This window comes from Sebastes umbrosus, chromosome 16, assembly GCF_015220745.1.
Source record: "Sebastes umbrosus isolate fSebUmb1 chromosome 16, fSebUmb1.pri, whole genome shotgun sequence".
Taxonomy (NCBI): domain Eukaryota; kingdom Metazoa; phylum Chordata; class Actinopteri; order Perciformes; family Sebastidae; genus Sebastes; species Sebastes umbrosus.
The window spans coordinates 10,206,810-10,224,520 of record NC_051284.1 but is presented as its reverse complement, the minus strand read 5'-3'; the positions used below and the strand labels follow the sequence as shown (position 1 = coordinate 10,224,520).

The window sequence follows — 17,711 nt, the reverse complement described above, 5'->3', positions numbered from 1 at the left end:
AAAAGATATACACACATATATAGTATACTATATACCCAATTTTAGGACTGTCAATTGAATAAAATATTCAATTGCGATAGATCGCATGATTGTCCGCGATTAATCGCAAATTAATTGCACTTTTTTATCATTTCAAAATGTACCTTAAAGGGAGATTTGTCAAGTATTTAATACTCTTATCAAAATGGGAGTGGGCAAATATGCTTGCCTTATCCAAATGCATGTATATATTTATTATTAGAAATCAATTAACAACACAAAACAATGACAAATATTGTCCAGAAACCCTCACAGGTACTGTATTTAGCATAACAAAATGCTCAAATCATAACATGGCAAACTGCAGCCCAACAGGCAACAACAGCTGTCAGTGTGCTGACTTGACTATGACTTACCCCAAACTGCATGTGATTATCATAAAGTGGGCATGTCTGTAAAGGGCAGACTCGTGGGTACCCATAGAACCCATTTTCATTCACATATCTTGAGGTCAGAGGTCAAAGGGCCCCTTTGAAAATGGCCATGACAGTTTTTCCTTGTCAAAATTTAGTTTGGTTATTTAGCCTCCTTCACGACAAGCTAGTATGACATTAGGTTTTCTAGTTTCATATGATGTCATATCTTCTCTCTAGCTTTAAAACTGAGCCCGCTATAACCTAAGAAATTGCAAGTTGCGTTAATGTGTTAAAGAAATTAGTGACGTTAAAACGAATTTGCAATAACAAGTTATTATCGCGTTAACTTTGACAGCCCTACCCAATTTATATACAAATAATCTTCACTGATGGTTGTATAAAATTATATAAAAATTGATGATCCATCTGCAATTATATTTCATATTACTAAAGCCACAAGTCCTTCTTGTGGGGAAAAACACTTTGTATGTGTTTTATTTTGAAGGTTTGCAGAAGGATGCAGGTTTTCTAAAAGTAACTTGATGCTTCCGCTGCTGGAGCGGCTGGTTTGAGCTGGTTAAAGTCATTGAGGGAAAACTTCGCCGCTGGAAGGATGCACCTCGTTCTCTGCTGCCTATTTTCATGTGAGTAATTTATTGTTTTCAAAGATTAATTGAAACAAAAACCTGTAACCTGCACAGCAAATACTGTAACAAAGACTGGAGAGTTTATCTGCTTACTCAGGACTTCTGACTCTGAAGTTTCATCACTCTGTGTGAGTCAGACGGTGAGAAATAAATTACTCAGCGCATCATATGGAGCTGCACACAATAAACGATATGAAATTATTGTTTTAGAAGGAATGACATTTTTTTTAGCAATGCTTTACTGCTCCATATTAAAAAACTCTGTATTACCTGTTAAGAAAAGGTTTGTGGAGTATTTGTAGTATATTCATACTATGTCAATATTTAATTTTTATCGAGCCTAAAAAATCTGATAAAGTTCTTTCATAATTGCCAGAAATGAGAGAAACTCTTTGTAGATTTGATGTTTTCCTTCTCTGTCAAAGATACCGCATGTATCTAGAGTTGTTTAAAAACACCCCACACATGTGGGCTGATGGAAGTGTCATATTACTTCTGGACTCTTCGCCGGCCGGGTCGCCCTGTAGGGGGAGCGTGGGGGGTTTCCTGATGTGACAGAGAGGGAGGTGGTGACGTCAGGGAGGAAGATCACGTCACTCCCTGCCTTCCTCTGGAGCTCTTCCTATTTTTATTTTTTTTCATTAATTCATATTTTTTTATATTAATTTTTCTCCATTTTTTTTTTAATCCATATTTCATTTTATTTTATTTTGTTATGAAGGAAAAAAAAAATATATATATATATATGTATATATATATATATATATATACATAAAGAAAACCAGAAAAATAAAAAACTCCTCACCTGGCCGGGCGTGGGCCATGCTGCCTCAACACCAACTGGGCTCCTCCTCCATCTCCTCTCTCTTCCCTCCAATGATTGCCTATATGGATAGAAAAGGGCATAAGCCCTGAGCTATCAAACCAGGCTCACGAATTTACAAGCTCTTCCTTAGCTTACAATACCAACAAACTCACCTGTGCCGAGAATGGAAGTTCCAGCATGTAACAAAGAAAATGGAGTTTATTACTGTGTACAGATATTCATAAGCATTCTGTGTGTGTTAGTGGTATAGTCACTAGGGCTGTCAGTCAATTAGAATATTTAATCGCATGATTGTCCATAGTTGATCACGATTAATCTCAAATTAATTGCACATTTTTTATCTGTTCAAAGAAAGATTTGTCAGATATTTAATACTCTTATCAACATGTAGGGTGACAAGAGCCCAACAAACCAAATGTGGGACAAAGAGTATATTTGTGTTATACACTGTGGGACACGTTACCAAGGCTGAGAGGTAGTCTAAAATTTTGATATGATATCTAACTTAAATAATAAACATGTCTATCCTGCCCCTTATCTTGTATCATCTCTATTCTTTGCCCGAATGCATCCATAGATCGGCAGATCTCTTTTTAATCCGCACGTCTTGTGAGACTCACATGAATTGTGTTGCTTCATGTCGTATTCCCCCCGTGTGAAACTTCCACTGGCTTATAAAGACTTATAAGTAGTTTCACAGTCTTTGTTGTAGCTGTTCTTCCATTTCTTTGTGGTATAGTTTCCATCATATTCCGCCTAAATCTGCATAGCTTGTGACTTTGCGGTGACACTCGATTTTCCCCCGTTAGGCATAGCATAAACGGTGAAAGGTCAACCTGCACTTGACCCATGTGTGTGCAGTTTGATTGACAGTGAACACAGCCGCGTGATGACAGCTTTCCCTGCTGTCCTCACAGCCTCACAGATTTAAAAAAAGCGTCTGTCCTGCAGTGGTTTGAGTCTTAAAAACTAGAGCCAATGAAAATGTGGGACATCGTCTCAATATCTGTATAATGAGACTAAAGATGTTTACATCCTCTTTCCCAAAACCAGATCATTTGAGCAGCAGTGTTTGGAAGACTACACTCTGTGCATGTTTGCATTGACAATTTCATAGTTATTTGTACACATAGTGTTCACACTAAGAGCATTTTATAACCAAATCTTGCTTCTGGTGATGTATTTTGTGTTTTTGTCCCCAGGTGCCTTTCTACAACTGTGCAGTGGACGGATCATTGACTGCACTGTCACTCCGTACTCCCAGGACTCTGACCAAACAATCTACAGCATCTCAAACGTGTCTCATGTCTCAGATGTCCAGGCTCCCGACTGCGTCTACTCATGGAGTTTTGTAAGTTAGACAAGCCACAACAGTTTAGCTCAGTGTCTCATATTTCTCACAGCGGACGTTTTGAGATGTCACAGCAAGAAAAGCACAGTTGTAATTAACATCATTATGATTAATGCTATTAGTATTTGTAGTTATATGACTCTCAAATGAATTATAGGTTACTTGCAGTGTGATAGTCGAGCTTGTTTGGATGATTATAACACTGGAACGGATGGTTTTTGATATATGGCTCGTGTGATGGACTCATTTTTTTTTCATTTCTGTATTAACTTTAGAAACATGTGCTTGCAAACCACGAGCAGACCGACCCTGAGCTGGTAGTGAGAAACAGCATCAACGAGCTCATCACCTCAAAATGCTTTGACCGCATAAACTTCACACGACACTGTGGCTTAGAGGTATTACACTTTTACCATGTGAAAACATATTACTGCACACTGGCCATGAGCTCTTTTTATATTAGGGCTGTCAAAGTTAACGCGATAATAGCACGTTAACGCAATTCATTTAAACGCCACTAATTTCTTTAACGCATTATCGCAACTTGCTGGCTCAGTTTTAAAGCTCGAGTGAAGATGCTGGCACCACACCTAGAAAACCTAAAGAATCCATTGGTACCAACCGTGTCATACTAGCTTGTCGCGAAGGAGGCTAAATAATGCTCCAAACTTACGCTAAATTTTGGCGAGGAAAAGCTGTCATGGCCATTTTCAAAGTGGTCCCTTGACCTCTGACCTCAAGATATGTGAATGAATGATATGTGTACCAATGAGTCTCCCCTTTACAGACATGCCCACTTTATGATAATCACATGCAGTTTGGGGCAAGTCATAGTCAAGTCAGCACACTGACACACTGACAGCTGTTGTTGCCTGTTGGGCTGCAGTTTACCATGTTATGATTGGAGCATATTTTTTTTTTTGAAGTTATTTTTTGGGGGCATTTTTTTACCATTTTTTATTGACAGTGGATAGAGTCTTGGAAAGGGGGGAGAGAGAGAGTGGATGCGGAAAGGGCCACAGGCTGGATTTGAACCCGGGTCACCGCGGTCAGGACTGAGGCCTGTTATATGGGCGCCCGCTCTACCAACTGAGCTAACCAGGCGCCCTGAGCATATTTTTTATGCTAAATGCAGTACCTGTGAGGGTTTCTGGACAATATTTGTCATTGTTTTGTTGTTAATTGATTTCCAATAATAAATATATACATATGCATAAAGCAGCGTATTTGTCCACTCCCCTGTTGCAAATTTCCCCACTGTGGGACTAATAAAGAAATATCTTATCCTCTAAAAGTATTAAATAGTTGACAAATCTCCCTTTTAAGGTTCGGATAAAAAAAAAAAAAAGTGCAATAAATTTGCGATTAATCACGATTAAGTATTTTAATCGATTGACAGCCCTACTTTTTATACAAAAATATAAGCATAATACAGTGAAGAACTAGATTTTCTGAATTATGTGAGGTAACCTGTTTTACCCCAAACAGTCAGAGGTACTCGTTACTCATACACAGTTATTTTTCTAACAATAATGATCTCACTGTATTGCCCCTGTGTTTCTTCTCCATAGCTGGAGGGTTACATGGCTTACTGCACGAGTGAGTATCATTTCCTGTCTGTCTGTGAGGGTATTTTAAATGAAGTCTGTTTCCATTGTCATTGTAAACATTTAGTTTTACCATTTACCTTCTGTGTCTGTTTGTCTCATCTAGTTGTACCTTTTATAGTAAGAGTGTTTTCCTTCATTTATTTGGAAGTGAAATGTGTTTCTATTCATCAAATGTTCTGATGCAAGTATGTCTTCTTTTTACAGCAAACTGCACTCTGAATGCCCTCAGTAGGTCTGAGAAACACGAAGGTAGGGAAGAACTAAAAGCCATAAATTATGTGAGTTAATCTTTGTATCAGATATGGGTTATTTCCTAGAGCAGCAGTTTGTCTGTCACTCTCTCACTCTTTGTGTTTTTTGCATTCTAAGTGTGAGTCATTGTTAATATACTGTAAGGTTGTAACGTGTGTCTGTACTTCCTGTTGTGAACAATGATGTGCTTACAATATCACATACTTTTAGCTCAAAGCAGTTTCCATTCACAATTAATAGACAGCAAGTAGTTGTCATCTGAGAAGCTGCATTGGCTTTTTCCTAAAGCAAAGAGTGCCTTTTCAGGCCTCAGGCTGCATTGCTCGTCTTACCTTTTGTAAACATCTGTCGAAAAATAATATTCAATTTTGCATGAATTGAAGTAAGCTAAAAGAAAATGCCATTTTTTTGCGATCATTACGGTATTTGAATGAACTATTGGACATTTGAGGTCAAATAAAAATGTTGTCTGTTGGTATATTAACAGTCTGTTAACTGTCTTTTCTCCTGTCAGAGATTGCTGCTATTGCTGCTATTGTTGTTGTCGTGGTGCTGGTGCTGGTGCTGGTGCTGCTGGTGGTCTGTGCTGGTGTCCTGTACAAATTCAGTGGCAGAATTTCCAGGTATTTTTTTAATCATCAGTAAATAAAATGGCATGCATTGCACTCATCTGGCAAGTTTTAAACAATACTCCATTTTCATCAATAGCTCTAGGCCGGTCAGATGGATTTTCACTTCTATGAAGACGAAGTACGTTGACCCAAACGCAGTTGATCCGGAGGCGGGGGAAAGCGTAGAAAGTCGTCTTTCTTCAGACCTAGAGATGTAAGTCCAGAAGGCCAAAAACATTATTAATCACAACCAAATCCTGTCTAGTGAGTTCACACTACTGCCTTCAGGACGGCGCTATCTGCCGCCTCACAGAAAGACAAACCGCTACTCCAAGTCATTCATTCCTTCTGCCATTACACTGCTGAACGCAGAGTAACTATCATGAATGAACGACAACAAAAAAATGTTTTATTTACTTTGAATGTACAATTATTTTGCACTAACCACATAACGGTTGTCTGTGTTTGAATTAGGTACATTCTTGGAATACAAATTTGCAATGTGCAAATACTCTTGGCATTTTATTCTATTCTAATTATTTTTTATTCCTTTATTCTTTTATCTCGTCTTGTTTTTATTCTTGTATTCATTGTTTTTATTGCGAAGATTTTTAATTTTTAATCTTGTACTTTTATTGTTCTGCACCTCCCCATATGCCACCTACTGTGTTCCCTCTGTCAATGATGATTGTGCAGTATGAATGTGTGTATATGTCTCGGTGGACTGCAGAAACTGAATTGCCCTTCGGGGATAAATAAAGCTCTCTGTATCTGTATCTGTATCTGTAATACATTTCATCAAACTCATCTCTTCATTTGATCTGTTACAGTGGCATCATAATCTCATATTTAGGCCTTTTTCCAGTGTTTCCTACATTCTTTTAGCAGCAGTGTGCTTTCATTACAAGTTATCTCTGTATTTCTGCTGCACTACTATTTACATTCGGCCAAAGTCAGTGTGGTGTGCCTGTTTTTTAGCATTTACAATCTTTTCCCATTGAAATCCATATTCAGCTGTCCGAGTTATGTGTAACAAAGGGTTCGCTTAGCAGCTGAAACATCTATTAGCATAGATTATCAGTTCTTGATTCGGTTCCTACAACCCACATCCACTACTACCAGCATGTAAACATGCCACTGCTGCAAGAAAAAGTCTCAGGGAAACACTTTCATTATATCTATTTTTTGCTTTTATATATTATTCAAGGCTGTACACTTACAGATTATCTATGAATGTAATCAGTTCAGGACAATGTGTACATGAATGTGATTTGGGAAACTATATGTATTGGTATCACTTTGGACTCACATCGCACATTTAATCCGCCACAGCTGTCTCTAGATATATATTTATGACTGGATATGGGAAATTTTATAAGCTAAACTGTCATTTAAAAGAATTCTCACTCGCTAGTTTTGTCCACATATGGCCTTTTTTAATCAGTCTCATTGCTAGTGAGAAATGTTTTAAACATTTTCACCAGCCAGTTTTTCACATCAAGCTGTTATGTTTGATAAAGCAGTATCTCAGCTCACAGTAATTAACAGTGTCACCTTTGATAATAATTGCACCAACCATTGTTGACTATGATGTTTTGGTGCACTGATAAATAGTTCTTGAAGCTGTGGAAGCCGACCAAAGCCCAGTAGCAATGCAGCAACCTCTCCAGGTCCAGTTAGGACCCCCATATTGGTGTTAACGTGAACAAAAGCTGTGGAAGCTAGAGGACTCGTAATGCAGCACCAGGGAGTGCCCTTCATGTGTCCTGTAGCACAGCAACCCCTATTAATGTTTATCTGAAGCTTTAACAAACCTTAGACATTCCATGCACAGAGAAATACCAGCACGTTCTCATTCCCAGGGCGTCAAATACCGACGCTTTGTCACAGCCGTCGGCGCTCGATACCGCCACACGAGGCACCCTTTAGCAGTGGTATAAAATGCACCAGGCTTTCCATTAACTACAATGTAAACCCATCGTGGCAACAGTAAACGCTCAGTGAAAGTGCTGTGTTCGTTTGTGTCCCGTGTTCACAACGTCACATTTCCACTGTACAAACGTAGTATTGTGAGCAGTCTCATGAACACCAATAAGAATCCAACAGCACTTTTCTGACACAAATGGATTTTTGTGTCCTATATCTTAGTATGGTGTTAGTTGTAATTGATTGTTTCACATTCAATTCGTTCTCCCACACCACAGTAAAACATTTTCCCCCCATAAAAAATACCAACAGTAACATTGTCCTGGTTACTCGGGATAATCCACAGCTCTCCATCTGGACAGATTTCAGTTTTCTACCTGTGATCACCGCAGGTTTCATTTACCTCCATTGTATTGGAGTCTCAACTGCAGATACCTCAAGACTTCAGAGAATAAAACCTGAACTATCTGCATGGATGGGTAAATGGGAATATGTTCCTCTGTAATTTATGTGAACTTTAATAAACCCTAGACCTTTTAGAGCAGCAGAAGACCAATTAATATGTTGAGTGTGAGATAGCTTTTTGTTGTTGTGAGAGATTGCACTGCCATCTACTGGATGTATGATGACCTCTGAAATGCCTGTAAAGCCAACATGGTTTGATCATATTTATGACAGTGACAGTGTTTATACAATACATGCTAGTTATGACAGGTCAGAGGATTCAAATACATGTAGAGCTGTGCCTACACAAGCAGTCCTTCCTTGTCTGTAGTATAACATAAATGAATATTGCACTAAATGTTTCGAGTGTCTTTGCATGCACGTTCTTGGATCATGTTGTGAAGTGTCAGGTCACCCACATACATCACAAATATAAGCACATTTTCTCGCTCAGCCAAAGTGGTATCTAGGAAAGCAAGAAACGTTTGGTTCTACTGAGGTTTCATTCTCTGACAGCTCTTTATCAGTTGCTCTTCACATTAATAAACTTTCACATTGACATTGGGACTGTACACATTTTGCACATATTATACAAGAAATCTTCAACATTCACCAAACCTTGACCCTCAACCTGAACCACCTAAATTCAAGTTTGCTTGCTTCAACCCCAAAGTAATATGATACAAACATGCAGAGGATACAATGATTAATACAGAACAGCCAGTACTAGATAACAAAACTATTGGAGTTTTTCATCTTAGTGAGCATAATGGGAAAGACCTGAGGTCTGTCTTCAAGTTATGATAATAAATCTCATAAACATCTCCCATAGGGAAGTACTGGACAATCAGCTACTGACTGCATTTGCAAGACAACTCTTTTATGTTTGGCTTCATAACAGCAGGCACACACAAAAATGTCCTCTCAATCTCATACAGTGCGAAATATTTTTAGATATCTTTCTTTATTCCTCTTAAAAAAGTAAATTTGTGAGCCTGGTTGATAGCTCAGGGCTTTTGCCCTTTTCTATCTATAGGCAATCATTGGAGGCAGCATGGCCCATGCCCGGCCAGTTGAGGAGGTTTTTCTTTATTTATTTTATATATATATATATATATATATATATATATATATATATATATATATATTTTTTTTTTTCTCTTTTCTTTTTCTTTCTTTTCCTCATAACAAAATAAAATAAAATGAAATATGGATAAAACAAAATGGAGAAAAAAAAATAAAATAAAATAATAATAATAAACAAAAAAAACTAAATAAATAAACAAATAAATAAATAAATAAATACATAAATAAAACTTTAAAAAAGCCAACATAACTGGGCAAGATCAATATCATGTGACTGTGTACAGTGTGTGTGCACTTGAGAGGGGTGGGGGTTCACTGGCTGTCAGTCAGGGTGCAAATCAAATTAAGATTAAAATGAATAAAATAAAATAAAGTAAGATACATATAAATAGGTAGATAGATAGACGTAAAGGAATGGTGGCTAAAAACATGATGTTTAACAGGGTGATGGATGAAAAGATGATGTTTTAAAAGAGAATGATGCATACAAAAGGATAGTGTGGTTGTATGTGGTGTGTGGTTGTGTCTTGTTAGTTGTGTCAGATCTGTGATGTCACGTCATATGGTGCCTTCAAATGGGGTCGTGTTTACCGTGTTCACGAGTTGAGCCCATATGAACCTCATGAGGTACTCACGCAAAGTTTCTGAAAACTCCGAGTTCAGGAGTTTCACCTGAAGGCACCATCAGAGTTTTAAACGACAACAAAGCAGTTAACCTTCACTTCAGATCAGAGCGTGAACTTGATCAGAGACCTCTACTCAACCAGGTGTGCACGTTCCAGTAGCTAGTATCTGTGCGCGTGGCCGAGAGACTGCAGGTCGGTGTGTTTCTATAGAGACTGCATGTGTGTTAGACCATTAATGATAAATACAGTTGACTGGTATCAGTGTAGTTAACTGAAGAAACCGTTTACCTTTTAGTCCTCACATTATTACTAATGCTAATGCTAATGCTAGCTAGCATTAGTGCGCGTGAAGTGCTTGTTTATTTAGCATAAGTCACAGGGACATATGTGGTGTATTTGTGAATTATTTGTTTATCTTTAAATGTAGTATGAATTACTGGGTTTGAATAAAGCTTCTCTGTTACCGTTTACCTTTTAGTCCGCCAAATTATTAGTAATGATAACGAAGCTAGCTAGTTAGCATTAGCTAACATTATCTTTAGTGTCTTCCAGCTCTCCTCCCTTCAGGAGTCTCTTCAATGTTCAGCTGTTATAAACTGTATCATTATCTAGTTAAGCTACATTTAAAGTGACGTTTATAAATCAACATCTACACTAAGTGAAACTTGTTTGTTTCCATCATCAAAGCGTGTTAGCTTAGCTACATGTTGCTGCTTTAGCTAACGTTAGCTAACTAGAAGCTCATGCTAAGCTAACGTTAGCTAACCAGAAGCTCATGCTAAGCTAACGTTAGCTAACTATGAAGTTCATGTTAAAATACACATTGTGTTCAACTGTTTACATTAGTAATATAACTGTTAACAACGTTGTCTCTATTTGTGTCAACTTAAATGTTATATTACTAATGTTAACAGTTGAACACGATGTGTATTTTCCTCACTATTTAATGTTAAATTCAGAGACACTGTGTTATTTACTAGAACAAAGTTAAACATTTCAGAGATTAAATAGCTAACTGGTCAGTTCACGGCTACATTAAGCTAGCTCCTTAGCTTAGCATGAACTTCGTAGTTAGCTAACGTTAGCTTGGTATGAACTTCATAGTTAGCTATGAAGTTCATGCTAAGCTAACGTTAGCTTAGCATGAACTTCTAGTTAGCTAACGTTCGCTAAAGCAGCAACATGTAGCTAAGCTAACACGCTTTGATGGAAACAAACAAGTTGCTCTTAGTGAAGATGGAGCTTTATAAATGTCACTTTAAATGTAGCTTAACTACATAATGACTACAGATTATAAAAGCTGTTAGTGAACATTGAAGGAGACTCCTGAAGGGAGGAGAGCTGGAAGACACTAATGATAATGCTAGCTAGCTTCGTTATCATTACTAATAATTTGGTGGACTAAAAGGTAAACGGTAACAGCGAAGCTTTACTCAAACACAGTAATTCAGATTACATTTAAAGATAAACAAATAATTCACAGACACCAGATGTGTCACTGTGATTTACACTAAACAAATGAATATGAAATGATGTCAGACTTTAAGTAACGTTAGTTAGTGAAGATAAACACACCAGTACAGCAGTACATAGTGTGTGTCGAGTCATTACTGATTTAATTTGAATTTAACATTAGCTAGTGAGGAAAATACACATTGTGTCCAACTTTTAACATTAGTAATACAACACTAACTGTTAGTAATGTTAGAGCTAACAGTGGAGCACTTGATGCTGACTCATGATGACATTAATACTATATTCATGAGGAGTCCAACATTTAAGTTGACACATAAATAGAGAGACAACGTCTGGCATCATTTCATATTTCATTTTATTTAGTGTAAATCACCGACACATTTGGTGTCTTTGTGAACTATTTATTTGTTTTTCTTTAAATCCAATATGAATTACTGGGTTTGAGTAAAACATGTACAGATGTACAGCAGTACATGGTGTGTGTCGAGTCATTACTGATTTAAATGCAGTTAGGTTTATGGTTTTGTTTAGTCATTCACTTTTTACTTTTAATGTTACTTATGTAGGATGATAGATCTAATGAACAAAAACATTTTTGTTTATTTTGAAATACTCGATTATGTGCGGAGCCCCTTAAGGGTCACAGCGAGAGATCTATTTAGGGACTATTTTTACATTTCCTCGTAATACTTTTATTTTTACGTTCCTTCTGAGCGATACAGTGTGTGTGTGTATTTCCACCCAGTGCGATGCCATTGTATGGATCATGTATTCACTGTCAGATAGACTTGCATACATTTGCCAGAGGTTATTCTTGCTTCTCTGTGATTGACTCTGAAAAGCTACAACCTGTCAGCAGATGACAGAACACACTACAACATAGATCTGAATATACTCTACTTTATACCCTTGCAATTTTATGTTTTTCAGATGTCCATGCAGTTCTCAGGGTTAGGATTTAGGTAAATTGATATGACTGTTATACTGAACATAGGATAGGATACTAGAGTCTACCAGCTTGTGAATTGATATCAATGTAATTTTATTTTGATCTTTAATCTCACCCTCACTCTGTCCTGGTTTAAAGGTGGACATTGTGTGTTTATTATGAGGTTTATCTTATTTTACAAAATAAAAACATGAGATATTGTAATGCCGGTTGGCCTACTGGTGCGGAAATCAACAAGAATATTATGTCTTTGTGCAAGCTGTACCAATTTGTCAAATCCATAATTCTTCTGGCACATCGGTCAGTTGTAAATAATAAAAGATTGCCTGGAAATAACAGTAGACACCCATATTTGCTAATGTAAACTACATTATTATCAATAATTAAAAACCACCAAGTATAAAAACTGGTGTTGCAAGTCATGTTATTGCATACTCTGTATGTCCTTGGCCTTCTTACAATTTCTAACCATAATGTGAGTTTTTTCTTCAGAGACTTAAGATAACTGCCAGTTCAGCTAAATGTAAATACATAGTTGCTTTTGAGGCCATCCTAACAGAACAGCCATGATTCCACTCAGGGTTTTATATGTGTGCACTTTCACAAATGCATTCGTTTTTTGTTTTTTTTCAAGTAATGGAGTTTGATGTAAATACAAAAACAGAATTGTCTATTCTATTACCTATTACATTGATATCAATTCACAAGACGGTAGACTCTAGTATCCTGTCCTATGTTCAGTATAACGTAGTCATATCAATTTACCGAAATCCTAAAACTGAGAACTGCATGGAAATCTGAAAAACATAAAATTGCAAGGGCATGAAGTAGAGTGTATTCAGATCTATGTTGTAGTATGTTCTGTCATCTGCTGAAAAGAAGAAAAGTATTGCGAGAGAACGCAAAATCTATTGCGAAGGGAACGCAAAACAATGTAAAAGTAAAAAATAATCTCGCTGTGACCCTTAAGGGGTAATTATGCTACTACAGAAGTAAAAATATTTAAATTATCCATAAAAGTACAATATTATATTACTTTGATTTAGCTTCAATCGTTGATTTTCGTTTTTGCTAAATGTTAATCTGAAGGTAGTTAACTGATGATCTGATGTATCTGTTTTTTCTCTTTTTTTTTCAACAGACATGGATAAAAAAGATTCGCCAACAAAATCAATTTTCAGTAGGCTCGATCCAGCCAACTGCCAACTGAAACCCCTGTCTGATTATTCCAGGATGATCACTTGTGAGCAGAAGGCCACTCTCCATCACCAGAGAAATTTTTCCAATCCTTTTAGAAATTTTAAAATTGAGATCGTAAACAATTGTGTTCAAAAAAGAAAATTGGAAGATTCCAATTCAGATGAGGGGTATGAGACTCCAGCAAAAAAGGCTTGTAGTCCAAAGGATGTGTCCCCAGACCTTGGGTGTTTCATGGACTACTGCAGCCCTCCTGCACAAGAGGACTCAGTGTCTCCTTTTGCCTTCTCCGTGCCTGCTTTGTTAGATGAGGCATCTATTAGGAGTGAAATAAAAGGAAGTGTGAGCTCTCAGCTGCACTCGGAGCATGTGGAATGTGGGTCCTCAACAGAACCAGGGCTTAATAAGGAGACTGTACCACACAGTTTGAGGTATGAGAACGTCCTCTTAAATCTCGCACCTGCCTTTGACTGTGATGTTGACAACATCTTGTGCCTCAATCCCTTAGACAAAGTAGAGATCTGCGGAAGTCCAAGTAGCAACACATTTCAAAACAATTTGTGTCCTATTGTAAGTGGGCCAGTGTTGGAGTCTCACAACCCTCCTGTAGAGCACTTAGAAGGTGATGTTGAAGAGACGTGGACTATTGGTTCCCCCGTATTTGAATCATCAATGTTTCAAGTCACTCTTGGTGGAGAAGAAGACACTTTAGACACTTCCTATGAGTCTACATTACCCCTTCAAGTAAAGGTAAGCTGTTTCACCAGGAGGTACTGATGGTGTGGTTATGCACACATGCTGTCATGTTTGTTTGCTGAGCTCATTTTTTACAATATAGTGTGCATACTGTATTTTCACACACACAGCTTGTGTGCTTTTTCAAGGTCAAATCAGTTGTGGTAGTGCCCAATCAGCACACCACCAAAGGTGAAACAGAAGCCCCTCCTCTGCCAGAGAAGACTAAACCCACCGAGCTGAGGCCAGATGAGAAAAGAGGTTCTGCGACTGTCATCAGTGTCAGGAGTCAAAGGTACTGTAGTAGCCTGTCACCTCTAGAGGGAGCAGTATGACCATATAAATCACAAGGTGGAAGTTTTGGCCATGGCTTAATGGTTGTAAGGGCAGATGTAGCCCCTTTTCACACAGCCTGTTCAAAGCGGGACTGTTGTTGCGTTGTTATTCCACCTTGCTGTTTTTTATGAAAGCAGGTCAACAGAATATGCCACATAGAAGTGGTGTACATCATCTGAAAGCTGGGAACATGGAGATTAATTTGAGATGCAGCTCCGCAGTGTCAAATTGTTCTAGTCATAATGAGAATAAACTGTAAAATTGTATAATTGTTGCAGCAATTTTTGGGTTGATACCATTTGTTACACAGATTTGGTGCTAAATTCAACCATTTTTCACCACTCGAGAATTGATAAAAGTGATCAATAATCTCTCCTAAATATCACATTAAGACACCAAGACCTTGAGGAACACTACAGAAAAAAACTTGCTGTGATTTGGTATCAAAAACTTGACATTTGGAGATTTCTGCAAGAATTGCATTTTTTGGTGATTTGATGGCGAGCACTTGTTCTGGAAACTGTTCATTAACTCTCTTATTGTCAATTTACCTAGGAAAGCCATCCATCCTCTGAATGCCTTAGGTCTCTAGATTGTGGTAGTAAAGTTTTCATGAGGCTGTGATTATCCTAGAGGTCAAAACAGGTCATTTTATCCAGTGAGGTCAAGTTTAAAAAAAAAAAATGAAATGATGAAATGGCTACTACGGGGACTAACATCATCACACATGAATGTAATTGGGCTCATTCGATCCACAAAAGTCTCAGCTTTAGTGATTATGTAATTCCAAGACTGTTAAGGGACCCCGGTATCCAAAAATATTCAAACACATTTTTAGAATAGGTGAAAACAACACATTTATACTACATTCCTGTTTTTTGCCCAAAACTGCATGGGATTATCACAAAGTGGGCATGTCTGTACAGGGGAGACTTGTGGATATCCATAGAACCCATTTTCATTCACATATCTTGAGCTGAGAGGTAAAAGGACCCTTTTAAAGATGGCCAGGCCAGTTTTTTGTCGCCAAAATTTAGCCTACAGGATTTTTGGAGCGTTTTTTAGCCTGCTTCCTTTCATATGACATACTGTATGTACTTTCACTCTAACCCTAAAACTGACAGCTACAGCCTCTGAAAGACCGTAAAGTTGGTTGTGATTGCCCGCAATCCTGCGGGTCTCATGGGGTTAAACGTCGCGCCTCTTTTACTCCTGTGATGCCAGGGCGCCATCGGCATTAGGCCGCTATTGTTTGGTTCAGTATGAAAAAAACAAAGCCAGTGTAACGGCGGACCTTCTTTACGACAGTATTGCGGATTCTATGTGTGAAAGGGGCTTGTGTTTATCCTTGATAATAGTTTTGCCTTTCTGTGTCATCATTTTCTATGGGCCCATATTTATTGAGCATGGGTTTGTTTTCACTGCACTTATAGTTTACTGTGTGAAGTATGAGATGTCATGTATGCCTGAATTTGGTTAAGTATGCTTGTATTGAGATATTGTCTTTTTCAGGCCGGTGATCAAGGACTGTGAGCGTGAGAAGCGGCTCTATGTCAGTTCTGTCACCAGACACATGAAGGAGAATGGAGCAAATCAAGGTAGACTTCCTACAATGGATTTTTTTCATAGCAATGCAGTGCTTTGATGCACCACTAATGCGAGATTATATTCACATAAATTAAAAGCACATTCGTGTTTCCTGAAGGGGTCATGACTGAGCTGCAGAACCTAATGACGCATGTGGCTGACCAGACACAAGGCGCTGACGGCAGACAGTGGCAGCATCCCTCTGATTTCACTCGCAGGTACATCATTCTCACTGTTTCTTTATCGTTATGAAGAGGTGTGGATTTAAAGTAATCCTGAGGAAGACCTGTTTCATCTCTGGATCTGTGCCTACTTTTAGGAATTACCAAGGACGGTTTGGGAATGGGACGCCAAGAATGACCCTCAATCAGTGGCAGTCCAAGAACATGACGCACAAGCGCTTTGCCAGGGTACGAAAATGTCCGTTTCCTTAAGATAATAAGAATTCAACATGCTGGAGTCCGTCCTACTAATGTTATACCAGGCACAATTGGGGCCTCATATCGATGTTTGCACTATTGTTCTTTCTTAATTGAATTTGTGATGTTTGTTTTCTTGTTTTGTTTTCTTTCAACTATGCATGTCCCCGTATAAGTAAATTAATGCATGTTTTAAGGGGCTTTGATGTTGTGGAAATTATGTAAGGAATGAGTGTATTATGTATGATTGTATGAGTGTTTCAAGCATGTTAAATGTGTGGTTTGCATTTACTGTTATTTCTCATTATTTATAGCACTTATGATGTAATATATTTTATATGGAGGCCCCGATTAATGCTATCGGTTAAAACAGTTAAAAGAAATGTTAAGTAATTAAAAAGCTGAGAAAAACTCGTCTCTTTGAGTGTTAAAAGCTGGTCCACCTTAAGACAGTCAGAGAGGGAGTTAGAGTACAGGAAGTTGGCTTGGGTCTTGAGCTCGCTTGAGCGGAGGAGTTGTAGCCTCAACGCATTTATTCACCGACAAATAAAATGTACACAAACTGTCTGCTACAGCTACGCTCACAGCTATAATGCCACCGACAGAAACACACACACAAGGTCTGTCGGAAACTCGTTGAAGTTTCGTTTCGCTGCGCTGACAGACCGTATGTGTGTGACTAAGGGGAGCACGAAGCTACCAGCAGAGCTACAGCTGCTAACGTAGCATAAACACACACACTGTTTGTCGTGCTATCGTTAATCCGGGCAGACAGAGTATCGTTACCCTTGGCAGACACACAGCGGACAACCTGCTAAACTAAATGTGCGGTGGAGACTTTTACTGGGAAAGTGGCTGCATGTCCGCGACACAACATGCAGCATCTAAGTTATCTACCTGCTAAGTTAACTCACCCAGACGGTGAACTGGAGACAGTGAACGCAGCATATGCTCCCGTACGGGTGAACTGGGGACTCCGTTGTCTGTTGTGCTCATACACTGCAGCTGGCGCACCGCTGCATGCAAGGCACAATTCTTGTCGGTTAACGCTTAATAATTGGTTAACAAGGTTAAGAACATTTTTAAAAATTAGCATCCCTAAACCATACCCAAAATTGTGATGGAGGATATATTATTTAATTATAACATTTATGATGTAATATACTCTATTTTATATGGGGACACTGGGGAGGCCCCACACGTTGCAAAGTGTTGTCAGGAAGTGATTGTTTATTAAG

At 38.2% G+C, this 17,711-nt stretch overlaps 1 protein-coding gene across 2 annotated transcripts; it reads left to right on the top strand.

Moving 5' to 3' along the window:
- The first annotated feature begins 9,807 nt into the window (after positions 1 to 9,807).
- Positions 9,808 to 16,884, top strand: LOC119474605 (S100P-binding protein-like). 2 transcript variants are annotated; one of them, XM_037746714.1, is made up of 7 exons: positions 9,808 to 9,966; positions 13,341 to 13,827; positions 13,972 to 14,146; positions 14,281 to 14,426; positions 15,980 to 16,065; positions 16,173 to 16,272; positions 16,374 to 16,884. In XM_037746714.1, the coding sequence occupies exons 2-7, from the start codon at positions 13,343 to 13,345 to the stop codon at positions 16,486 to 16,488; spliced, it is 1,107 nt and encodes a 368-aa protein (XP_037602642.1). In that variant the 5' UTR covers positions 9,808 to 9,966; positions 13,341 to 13,342; the 3' UTR covers positions 16,489 to 16,884. The 2 variants fall into 2 exon arrangements, with proteins under 2 accessions (XP_037602642.1, XP_037602640.1); XM_037746712.1 differs by having other exon boundaries at positions 13,341 to 14,146.
- Positions 16,885 to 17,711: the final 827 nt, after the last annotated feature.

Bases quoted from the DNA above. Each gene is read 5' to 3' on its own strand.
- LOC119474605 (XM_037746712.1), top strand. From the start codon at position 13,343: ATGGATAAAAAAGATTCGCCAACAAAATCAATTTTCAGTAGGCTCGAT. The intron at 14,147-14,280 runs GTAAGCTGTTTC...TGCTTTTTCAAG, and splicing joins CATTACCCCTTCAAGTAAAG to GTCAAATCAGTTGTGGTAGT. The intron at 14,427-15,979 runs GTACTGTAGTAG...TGTCTTTTTCAG, and splicing joins ATCAGTGTCAGGAGTCAAAG to GCCGGTGATCAAGGACTGTG.